The 13,249-nt window shown below is 30.6% G+C and overlaps 1 protein-coding gene across 5 annotated transcripts in view; it reads right to left on the bottom strand.

Moving 5' to 3' along the window:
* Positions 1–2,993: 2,993 nt before the first annotated feature.
* LOC113516141 (protein drumstick) overlaps positions 2,994–13,249 on the bottom strand; it is a 32,200-nt gene continuing 21,944 nt past the window's right edge. For 3 of the 5 annotated variants that reach the window (XM_026900517.3, XM_026900516.3, XM_026900518.3), the window contains exons 2-3: positions 10,786–11,051; positions 2,994–3,932 (exon numbers count right to left, since the gene is read on the bottom strand). In XM_026900517.3, the coding sequence (XP_026756318.1) occupies positions 3,884–3,932; positions 10,786–11,003 (267 nt within the window). In that variant the 5' untranslated portion in view covers positions 11,004–11,051 and the 3' untranslated portion in view covers positions 2,994–3,883. Of the gene's footprint in view, positions 3,933–4,309; positions 4,387–10,785; positions 11,052–11,679; positions 11,940–13,249 lie in introns of those variants that run through there. The other 2 variants (XR_003402223.3, XM_031908841.2) reach the window with 2 other exon arrangements.

Here is a 13,249-nt window from a genome sequence, read left to right as displayed (position 1 = left end):
TTTTTATCTGTTTATGTCTCGTACAATCATAGCTTGCAGAGTTAGCAAATATTTAGAATCTAGTAGCCTCTATTTGAATTAATATTACAACTCTTACTTACAAATATGTTTTACCTGTGACTTTAACTATGTAGCTAAAATATGTTTATTAATCGGGATAAAATGTAGCCTATGTCCTTTTCTATTCCACTTAGTAAGTACACCAAATGTTATGATGATCAGTTCATCCATTAAAGTGCCAAGAATTAACAAACAAAATTACTTTCATATTTGTAATAATAGTATTGATTGCGAATCCAAACTATGTATATAGACTTATAACCAAAGACATATTTTATACGTATTTCTCAGTTTGCCCAATGGTTGACTGGCAGAAAACACCGTTCGATGTTAAGTCCGCCAAATGCACATAGAATTTTACTGTGCATTAAAGTTTAAAATAAATAAATATATGGATTTATAACTGAATTCATAAGTCTATCAATTGTAAACTTCTTAATTCGTTTAGTCGATAAGGTGCCTAGAGATATTAAATATAGAATTTCTAGTAATAATAACACACAATAATAATAACCCTATATTGGATATAGAGAACACGAAACTAAATAGCTATTATCCATCGAATACCTCCACGCTTTCCAAAGGTTGGTTGATAGAAAATGCACATAGCTCTAAGTCTACATTTTATAGCACACTTTATTGGGCAATAAAGTTGACACTTACAGTGACAGAGTAAGAATGTAACGTGTCATTATTCCTCTTTAAATATATAATATACTCACGACTATAATCCCTAATGATGTACTCAGAGACATCTGTCGACTATTCCCATTGTTCTGAACCTGACAAAATCATCGAAGTATTGTAAGAAGTAATTAAGGGAATAAGTACAATACATAAGAAGAACGGTAGGAAAATTCTAATTAAACTTCTATACCAAGTCGTTTAGCCTACATATTAGACTAAACTCTCTTCCTATTGTAAAGTTTTGTGCCTAGTAATGACATGTCAATGGGTTTTTATGATAAGGTAAACCAAAGGAATCGTCAGTAATAGAGACTAGTGTCTATGTTTCTAGCAATATCAAGTCGAACTCTACATGGACCTGTAAACCATCGAGGTTATTTTTTGATGAGTTTGACACGATGGGCTAACTAACCTTCTTTCATCCTCACTTATCATTAGGTAGTACCCTGCTTGTGTGTACCGATATGGAATAGAATGGTTATTCCGTCTGCGCAGTAACCATTCCATTACCAACAATTAAAATAAAAGGTAAGCCAAAATTTGAACGAATGAATAAATAACAATAACAAATAATAATTGTTCAATTATTTATTACCATTGATCTACACAATGAAATGGAATACATACATACATAATGTAACGTAGTCGAAATATTATATTATACATCTAAAACTACATCAAAATTATATGGCTAACGACAGAATCTTAATTCTGCCCTTATATTGGCACATGGGACGTTATTTTTATCAAAACTTAACCTTTACACATTGTAACCATTAAACTAACACAGAAAATTAAGAGTATTCATCCAAAGTGTGACAACGTAAAAATTAATCCTATCAATTAAAAAAAAAATGGCAATTTCAATATTTCTACTTGCTTATTTAAGTATTCCACTCGCGAAATAAGATGCCAATTATACATATATTATCACTAAAAATTTGGATTTTGATAACAAAAAAGTATATAAAAACTTCACAATATATATGTGCATAATATTCCATAAGTAACATTTTAGTTCGTTGTCATAGTATTTTTTATAAAAACATATGAAGAAATAACCACAATAAGATCACAATATTGAAAAATTGTTTAATTACTTTTGAAAATTTACAGATGTCGCCACATTTCGGAATGAACTCTCTTAAACTGACGATTCATTTTATTGTATAAAGGTGCTTTGAGAGTTACGACGAATCGTGACCGTGATGTAGAAGAGAAAGTAAACAGTGCGATATGAGTGACCGAGTGATAGCGCGATATGAACGTAAAGGCGTGTCCATTACAACCATATTTTTGATAGAAATTATCAAAAAAGAAAAGACAATTAACGTGTTATTAATAACCAGGGCGACTGTTTGATTTAGTCTTTCGCTCTTATTTATAAAAACGTCAAACATCTCATTAACCTATCTTAGCTATTGAACTGTTTCATCTCTTTCTTTTAGTCTACATTCCCAACTTGAACGAAAGTGACGAAACAGTTCTATAGTTAAAATAGGTTTGTAGTAGGTTTTAGTTTTAATAAATAAGGGATTTTGCTTATAACGAATATTTGTTTTATTAAAAATTAATGCAATGGACACGGATTTCACACATTTATAATTTCAATTTCTTCCAAAACACATTGACGGTCGTAAAAACAGTAAATAAATAAATATTTTCTTATTTGTATTGCTTAATGTGTTACAATGTATTAAGTTTTATTAAATAAAATTATTAAAGCACGAATATATAAGCAATGTAACTAGTTGTCTTATATGACAGTTCATATATAACATTTATATATTGTGTATAAAGACAGTTATGTTAATTACCAAGAAACCTTGCCATTTATTTCGCAGAAACGTCGAAATATGGCAAAGCATTGTAGAAACTAATTGACGTCTTGCATTTATTTATTGTAACTTGAAACTCTTATACAAAAATATGTTATTAAAATTCAAGACTAATTATTAGGAATTATAGCAGTAATACTTACAGAAATTTGGAGATTTAATACGTTTTTGTTAGTAACAAAAGAAATTTTCAAAAATATCAGGCATTAGATAAATCTTTCATAAAACAATGTTTCAATTCATTCAGTACGAGTAATTAAGTTAATATCGTAGCGCATTTTTGTTATAATCAAAATGCGAACATAAAAATAAATTCTAGTGATTTGGAACAATAAATAAAATATGTATGCGAATACATCGAATTCTGTTGCAAAAAACAAGTTATTTTATTTCGTTGCGTTACAAAAAGTAACATCGATATTAACATAATTAATGTAGAAATAAGTCAAGCACGCATCTTTCAAACTCATAATACCACAATCTCCGCCTTACCCATAGCTCTAAAAATTAGGAACAACCCTGAAAATATACATTAATTTAAGCAATAAATGGAATGTGTCGTAAAATAATTATTAATAAATAAAAATTATTGAAAACATATTTGTTAATTTCTAAAAAAACATTCGTGTCTATAAACGCATTCGTTTTTTTTTAAGAACTGTATACGTTCTACGTGTCATAAGCTAATAGTAATAACAATATTTTTAAATATAATATAAATATTATTTTACATTAAAATATAGCTAAGCAGTTAAGCCGTTTAAATGCTACAATCACTATCCTAATAAATACTATTTACAAATCACCAGAATGTTTAGCTTTTATAATCACTATTTAATGGAATAAATAAACAAATATTTCTAAAATCTGCAAATATATTCATCAAATATTTAGCTATTATTCTTTTTTAAATATATCATAAACATATCTATCAATAAATATAAAAATTCTGGCAATTTAGACAAATACCATTTATTTTTAATTTGTTTAATTATTCCATATTTAAACATTTTTCATGACCATCATAACCACATACAAGAAGACTTACTATTCCAATTTCCAAAAAAAAAACATCCAATATCACAAAACATAGACAAAAACTTAATTTCAATTTTGATTTTAGAATTTAACTTTGCAACCTTATGAATTCAACATTCTAACAATAAAATCAAACATTGCAATATCCCATTCTGGCGGTGTTAATGATGAAGCACGAATACTGTTATGTAATTGTGTATAAAACATCCAATTGTTAAAATTGATGACTGACGTCACAATGATCTCGAAAATGGCGGATATTACCATCTTAAGTACATGGTCTCCTTTGTTGGATTGTAATGTATTTCTCTGTAACAAACAAAGTATAATTAGGGGGAAAATAAAAAGAAAAATGTTTTAACCGACATTAAAAAGGAATAAATTGTGAACCGATTTCGATGAATCTTTATCCAATCGAAAGGGTTTCCTCCCATGTTGGCCCAAACTGACTTTGTTAACGCTGATGTCGGTGTACTTTACTTTTCTTAAAAAAAAGTTAATAGAAAATTCTACATTAATGCTTGCAGGGTATTTATAATACAACACGATCATTGATCTTTTACTCTGTGCGGTCTCTGGGTACTAAAATGATTCTACACTACACTTTATAATACTAACACTAAGTACATTTATTTTTTCATATAGTGTACTATACTGTGTTTGCAATAAAGAAAATGAATTCTTACTCTATCATGTAAGAGAGACCGCTGTAGTAGGATCGTGCTTACTCCATCACCTTCACCGCCACAAGCATTGACTACATCTACAACAATTAAGAAAAACATTTTATTAGTATTTTTATTATTTCTACTTTCAAAATGGTACTTTTGTTACATTCAAACAAATGTATCTACACTTCCAATACTTTGATCTAGTCTGTATCTAGATAGAGTGTCTCCGTACAAATGTTTGTATAAAAACAGCCAAGCCTTTGTCAAAATGGCGTACTATTAAAATTGGGTAAGATTTCAGTCAAATAAATCATTATTGTTTATTTATTATTATTATCAATGTTATACTGTTACATTTTTGTGCGCTTCGACAATGAACTGAATATTTCAACATTCGATGTAAAAAATTATATGTTAGCCAATAATTGGCTGTTTTTTAAAAGGTTATAACATTCAGCACTCTATCTAGAAATATATTATTTAGGTATTTGTGTTATTTAAATATACCTTTTTGAAAGTATTCCAAGTGTTAAATAGTTCAATATAAATAGTAAAACCTCAACATTATACACAGTGGTTGGTGATTCTTTTTAGAAATTCCTCGACCTCGCATGCCGAAAAGATATAGTTATACAGTGCAAAAACAAAATTTTGAATGTGTAATTTTAATAAAGTTAGTGTATGGTTACCATTATTCTTAAATTACCGTTACCATAAACAATAGAAAACCTCAACAATGGTGAAAGATAACATTTAGAAAAAAGTCACTGTTATTTTTCTACGAAAAAGACGACACTCAGTCTGCCGGTGCTATTTTTAAAAACGATGGAAGTACATTTTTAATTTTTCAGAAAAGAACACAAAAATGTCCATTGATTTTTTTTTTTTTTGTTTTACAATAATAGAAGTTTACAACGCACTAAAAAGATTAAGGTCGGACACTACCAACCCTTTTTTTCTTGGAATTTACACAGTAACTAATTAATTACTTTATTCTTAGACACTATAAACATAAGTCAGTAAGAGTTGTTCAGAATTGTTTGCATTGGCATGTTTAATGCTTCCACTTTACTGTGAATGTATATTGGGAATATAAATACAAATATGAATTACCTGTATGTATTAATTGTAAAAAACAAAGTATTAACACTTTGTTTTTTTCATACAAATATTTCATCATAAATATTCCAGTCCAATATTAGGTATTATTAAATTAAATTTTCATAGTACCATGTATATTGTATATATTCGTCAATTTAATGTTTATTAAAAATGGTTTAAAAATGGTTATTCTATTATCAACTTTTATTACCTGAACAACTGAAAAGACTTCGCTAATAAATTGTTATTTTTGTATGTATTTTGCCATTTTTTTATGTAATTTTATCTCTCTCTTATCAACCTTACTTATACCGGTTATCGTCTACATCTTTTGTCTTTAAAATTTTATTTTATTTAGGCGCTAAAATGACTTTCACTTAATACGATTCGTGACGTTGATATTAAAAGTGACAATCGATATTTTTTGTCACATCACTAGAGACCAACTCTTTATTTTCATAGTGAACTCGAAGTGTCAAGATCTCGATGCGGGACAGCAGTGTAAAGGCCGTAGGTGACAGAATGGCATTTATTTCACTTCCGCGCGATACAACACTAGGTTAGTTCGTGAGCGCACACCCTGTATGTGCGAGTGTGGGAAAAGAGCACTTTTGTTTCTATATATAGGCTGATGTAGAATGTAAAGACATATTTTTTTTAAAGTAGTACCATTTATTATATAGAATTATAGGTAAATTATTATAATACTTCCTTTTATATAGTAAGCCAGAATAGGATAGTATTTTGTTTTTAACAAATTTTAAAGCAAATCGAGTGTCTGTGCATATCCTAAAAGTTTACTGTTAGAAAATTGCTAATTCATCCGCTTTTTGTATCACATTTTATTAGTGAATTAAATTTAAATAAGTAAATATTCAAAAACAGATATTTTAATTTATAGTACTAAAATATCTAGAAATCTAAAATATTACAATTAAAAAGCTTAAAAATGACATAACTATGCATCTATCAAAGTTTAACTGTAACAGATTACTTAATACTGCTATAAATATAAGAAATATTTATATATAATCTGTACCTACTCTTTCGTCCATATTTACTACCGAAAATTAAAAAAAATTCTAGTGTATTTTATTTTTTCAGCCTATTTATGTCGAAAGCGCTTTAATCTAAACAGCTGCCAAAGTGCCAACAAAACAAAACCGCCTGTTTTGCTCAATAGCGCGGATATCCACCTATATAATAGGAAGATTTCTCAAGGGGCGCCTAATTAACCGCGATCAGCACCTCGACGCGATCCGCGAACAATTGTGTGTAGTAACTGTGCAATCGCTGTCGACATACGCCTAAGAACCTTTAGACTTTACAGCAATTTACTTTAATCTTTAAATCTTAATGTAACATCGGAACGAAATCCTTGTTTTAACGACTTGAATAATTTGGGATGTTTCGTAGGTAAGTACATTTATTTTTTTTAGGTATAATTATAGGTACATTATTTGTTTCAAATTGTAGAGTAAAGAATACATTGCATTAAATTACTTTTTTCTTAAATACAACCAAAACCAAAAATATTGGTCAATCATAACCAAAAATGTTTCTTGCTCATCTTATCTTCTCGTCTCATTGTCACTCATCATATACTGAAATATTTTTCATATTTAAGCGTACAAACGAAACCTAACATTCAGTTTTATATCATTACTTGGAGGTTCAAAATAAAATTATTATTAATTTATATAACAATTTCAAATTCAATAACAACTATAACACAATTATAATGACCCTTGTCTCTTCACTAATTGGCATTTAATTATTTTATACAATTTGCAAAATATGTCACAACAATAAAACCAATGAATAGAAAATAATCGATACCGTGTCAACTCGATTCACACGTGGTGCGCGAATGGATCGACCTATCGATGTTCGGATAAACTCGATGCGCATGCACCGATAACCCACTACGCTAACTAAATAGGGCATCGAAAACTAGAATGCTATATTCTTAATTAAGGAAAATGGTAGCATTTTAGCTCTTTATGCAATTTCAAAAATTCCATTCTCAATTGGATTGTGTATTTTGTGTTTACATATTACGCGTAATCGTCATCAATTCTGAACCAAAATTTTACTATTTATTTTATTGCCACCGTAACTGAAATTGCTGTTTATTTATTTGGAACCAAATCAGGGTGTCTTTTTTCGGACACAACATCGTATTTTCGTTCATACTGAAATTAGTCCCGTAAAAGTCCAAAGTAACGCTATTTTTGATATTTTTAATATTTTTAAACGTTATCTGTTATGTAATTTTAACATCCAATTTGTGTTTCGTTCGGTTCCGAAATTTCGAGAAACATTTCATGGTAGGCTCGTCACCCATCAATGTTTTTAATCTTTTTTAAATCTGTTAAAATGTTAGATACTTCTAAGCATCGTAACAACCCAAGTGATCATTATTAAATTAGGTATATATATATATAGTTTTTGGGACGAAGAAAGATACAGGCTTTTCACCCCAGAGCTCGGTCATGCAACATACTAGCAGGTACATAATAGAATTGTTTATAAGTATAAATGGATATGTTTATGTACGTATTATGAGTTCCGTATGCGTGTCAGAGGTCTTTCATTACAGTGGTATCAAACAACCGTATATTTAGTAAAGAGATCGGTAGCGGACCCCTCCGCCGTTGGCGTTCACGTTGCGAACAAGGGGTCAACGTTTCGCACGCAATATTTTGTATGAAAATAGTTATCTACTTATCGGCAGAAAATCGTATGAATGAATGAATGAAACCTCTTTATTGTTTTCTTCAAAGAATGATACAGATTATAAAGATTAACAATATGTACACAAACAAAATTAAAAATTAATTACATAAACTTATTTACGATTAATAGTAATGTCATATTTTAAACCAACCGTTAAATCTTAGGGAAGAAATGCTTTAGGGTCGTCACTAATGTATTATCAAACGCAGTGTGAAATATTCCTCCACGCAATAACGTCAATGGATACTAGGAGGAGAAGGAATTATTAGTATTGGGGATTAGTATTATTAATATTGTTTTACAGAATATAAAGTTTCTAATATTACATACATACAAATTATTATAAACTCCTTTCATAACCTAATATCTTATACGAGTATATAGTTGTTACTCTACTATGATTGATCGTTTTATACTTACATACTTACATTCGACTAAAACTAATATAACTGTACAACGTAAGTGATCCTACCTTTACAATTTCTTTATCGACACATACCGACACGATAATAAAGGATTATTGCGAGGATTTATGACACAGGAAACGTTTATAGACTCCTAGGTAACCTTTGCGAAAATATGAGGGTAGAGTAACCGCTGAGTTGTAAACCAAAATAGGGTGGCCATCACCTACATGGTCCTACTGACAAATTGCCGTAATTCCTTGGCACGGTAAAGCGTAGTGCACATTGTTGTTCCTTGTACGGCCGGTGCATAAACTGCAAATTATACCGCACCAGTCACGTGTGCCAGACTCTTGCGGGCTACCGTCCGCGTTCGCACAGTTTCGGAAGCATTAGGGCCCATTAAGCACCGTTAACACACGAGCTCGTCACGAGCTCACGACTCGCATGCACCGTGAGCGATCTATCGACGATCTCGCGGTAGCAGGATGGGGATCGCGTATTCCACGGAGATTCACACGGAACTGTTGTATCCGTGTGTACACGGGTTAAACACAGCCGACGTTTCAACCGACTTCGAAAAAGGAGGAAGTTCTCAATTCGATTGTATTTTTTTTAGTTGTTCACTTATAACTCCGTCATTAATAGACACATTTGGAAAAAAAATTAATATTTCAAAAGATATACTTTTAGAATGGACTCATAGAAGTTTTATCAAAATCGATTCAGCAATTTAGTTTGTAATAAAAGTAACTGGTTTTGCCACGATTGACGTCGGGATTTTTTTGCGGTGTTCCACAAAAAAATGTGATAATTATACATGAAGCGTGATAAGTATGATGATACTTAAGTATAAATAACGTTAGATTGAACTTTGATAAAATATTTCAACATCTACAAATACGATTATGTCCCAACTGCGGTTTCTCAGGCGCGTGTCACCTACATCTATCTTGTTTTGTGTCACTTTCATAAACGTGTTACCGCGTCGCCCCGGATGATATTTGCATTGGTTAGGGTCGCGACCCCGGCGGTAAGCCGCTACCACCACATTGTATGTTAATTGCAGATGACAACCGCCGCTGGAATGCCGTCGACAATCTTGACTGACACGCGGACGTGTGAACGCGCCTTCATGATTTAAGAAGTTTAATGAACTCATAATTATATCTAATATATTGACAGTTATATTATGATTATGAGACGGATCTTTTTTAAACAGCAGTAATAATTAATCTTCGGTGTTTGTTTACACGCTCTATTATCTGATTTAAAGTGTTTTATGATACGATAAGAGAGTACAAATATGTCCCGGTTTTAATTGCTAGTGTCATTGTGATGTTTACGGCTCATTCTCTCAATGCCATGAGGATTTTGTGTTCACATTACATCGTTGTGGAATGTTCTGGTAGATATTATATTTACAGGTTTAGAATGTGTAATAAATTAATATAAATACGTTTTTATTTTGTAATGATTTAAAACTTTAAATTTAAATATCGAACGTCTGCTTCTTTTTCTTGTTCTAAATTTGAAAAATAAATGTTCTGAAAATAAGAACCTATAATGAAATTACAGACGTGTTAGTTGGTTACACGTATCTATTACGGTAGTAATAGATAATAGTGTCTGTTGTATGACATGTGACTGCTCCCGTGATCGACTAGACCCTAATTCCGACCGAGCTGGTTTGCCACAGCCTTGTCTCACCTGACTAGCGTGACCACGAACTATGTAGGTCGAAAGGTTCCGCATATTTAACATCATAATTTGTTCAGGTTAAATAGGTTCATATTTAATATCTCTAATATTTAGAAAAAATGTCCAGTTTATTAAATTAAATCAATTTAACCGACCATTATTTCAAGTTTATTATATTACATAGATTATATCTAATTTGATTAATGATTTTTTTTCTTTTTTCGAATATTCAGCGTATAAAATATTAAGCATTTTAATCTAAATTTATTACCTATATCAATTTCACCGTTTAATTCAAATGAAATCTCCTTTTGATCTAAGCTAGTTTATTATGTTATTTATTAAGCCTACTTTGAAAAGGTTTTCAAAAAAGGAACATCACCGATTAATTAAAAACAGCACCACGTTAGAATAAATTGAGAATAATTTGAACATCGAACTAACCTGTGTTGGTTGAAAAAGGTTTCAAATAAAGAACACAACTAATAATTAAAAACAGAACACCACTTTAAAATAAATGAAGAAAAATTTGAAAATGGAACTGACCTGTGTTGGCGCAAGTTATCCTGCCTCTTGAAGCTTTTCCCACACACCTCGCAACTGAACGACAGTTCCGGGCTCTTGTGGGTGCGCTCGTGGATCATCAGGTTGTAGGATTTCGTGAATCGACGCTGGCAGTATTTGCAGACGAACTCGCATTTTGGGCGCAGCTTACGCCTGAAATCCCTGGTGTGGTCTTCGTCGATCTGCATCACAGCGAACATTTTGTCTGGTCTATGATGTGAAGCGTGCGACGGGCGGGGCTTGAACGTCTGTATCAGAGTGATAGCTTATCAGATAACTGCATGCGTTCAAAATTCGACTCTAGTATACAACGCGCAGGGTCTGTATTACATTATTATTGAAATTCGGGGCAGGATTCAAACATGCGTAGGTATTATTAGGGTGTAGTCATAATATTGCAATGACTACACTCTACGTGTAAGTACCTACGCACATAAATTTTTATAATTGATAAAATATCTATAAAATGTTCCACGGCAAAATAATTTTGAACGTCAACTTCACGTTGAAACCGACAGTGGCACGCTAAAAATGATAATGTTTTTGTTAGTAAAAAATATGAACACGTTAATGAAAAATATGAATACAATGAACTTATTAAATATCTATAGTTAATGATATCTAAAGTTAAGTGATTATATTGTACATTAATAATAAAACATGCTAGAAGCAAGGACAACCATACCATACTTGACCTAAGAGTCAAAGTAACTTTACATCTCATATAAGTGCTTATTAACCATAAATGTACATTGAAAATAAATATCAGCAGATTATTAATGTCATTATTTACTTAACAAGTTTATTCAGTAAATGTTGAAGTATAAATTATTAAAATAATTTATTGATATTTATTTAAAATTATTAGATACGCACCTTCGACGAAGCAATTACAATTTACGATATAATATTGCTCAACGGATGTACCTTTTAACACTTTCACTATAGTTTTTAACTCAATAAATATTAAAAGTAAATATATTTCTAAACGGCCAGCGTCGGATTTGATAATACAACATTTAAATATTTATATTTGAAACGACAACGATTAACGCGGAGTTAAAGAAGCTAGATGTGTCAACGATCGACGTGTGACCAACAACGGGTGCGTTTAGCAACTAACTGCGCTGGCGAGAGGGTGCGGAAACTACTGATAACGTTATACGGAAGGCCCGAGCCCCCACTACGTGCGAACGAGTGAATGAACAGGTAGCGCCACAGTAAGCTGATGGCTGTAAAGGAAAATGATGCACTAACTCAGTAGGTGTTTTATATGATGTTTATGAATCAATTAATATTTTTTTATGAATATGTTATGAACAAAGTGCAAACATGTCAGTACTCATGTAGTACATATGCTTGCGACTTAACTTCTGTAAAAACAGAAATATTATCTTTAACAAAACTTTGTACATTTATATACATATATTTGCTATTAGTTTTAATTAAAGTTTCATTGATTCTATGATATTTAGGAAGCTCTACTCATGTGTACAAATATTAGTAAGATATTTACTATGAAATGTTGTTTTATTAGTATTCTAAGATAATTAAAATCTGTACTCTAATTCCAATAACATAAATGTAAAGTAGTATATTTTTAGTCAGAAATAATTATGGAAATTTTTAATCTTTTTTATCATAAATAATTATTTTATTTATTATGATTAGGTACTCTGAAAGACATTAATGCACTCACAACCTACCACGTTGTCGCAATAAATTGTATGTTTTCTGCAACGTTCACCGACTCAGAAACTTCAATCATTTATAGACAAATAATTTAAGTATAAAAAAGTTATTTTTCAATATATTTATTTATTTTAAATGTCACTAAAAATATACCAATTACATTATAGTATCAGCAGTTCTGTCGGTGGGAACTCAGCCGGTGGCTTGCGGCGCTACCGTGGTTTTCACTCACGAAACACTCGTCCCCCACTTATTTGGGTACCGGTACAGTCTGTAATTGATGATTATTTTCGGCTTCTGTCATTACTGTGACCTCGGGGCAAGTACACAATGTAGGTAATTTCTAGCAAAAGTACTTCAGTTTAATTAAAAATTAAAAATAAGCCATTTTTTTTTTTCATAAATATGGAATCATCTTAGAAGAACAACATTTTAGAAGTAACTATTTTTTTTTTATTTCTTAAACAGTTCATACTTATATGTACTTAAAAACATACATAAATTTTTAAACAGGTATACTTACTAATTTTTTTTTTGTAAATTAGTCATTCTATATAGGTATATTAACTAAAAATCAAAAAGATTAACCCATACATATATTAAGTGTTAAAAATAATTTAACAAATTTCCATAAAATTTACAATTTCTCAATCAGTATATAAAATTCAAATACACGTAAGTTTCAAAAATTATTCAAATTTTGATTGCTAAAGAAGGCATAAACTTTATTTCTTGAAACAACCGTAAAGCGGTA

The sequence above is a fragment of the Galleria mellonella genome, unplaced genomic scaffold (assembly GCF_026898425.1).
Source record: "Galleria mellonella isolate WM207_F2 unplaced genomic scaffold, CSIRO_AGI_GalMel_v1 utg718, whole genome shotgun sequence".
NCBI lineage: Eukaryota > Metazoa > Arthropoda > Insecta > Lepidoptera > Pyralidae > Galleria > Galleria mellonella.
The sequence above is the reverse complement of the archived record's forward strand: the minus strand, read 5'-3'. Positions and strand labels throughout refer to the sequence as shown.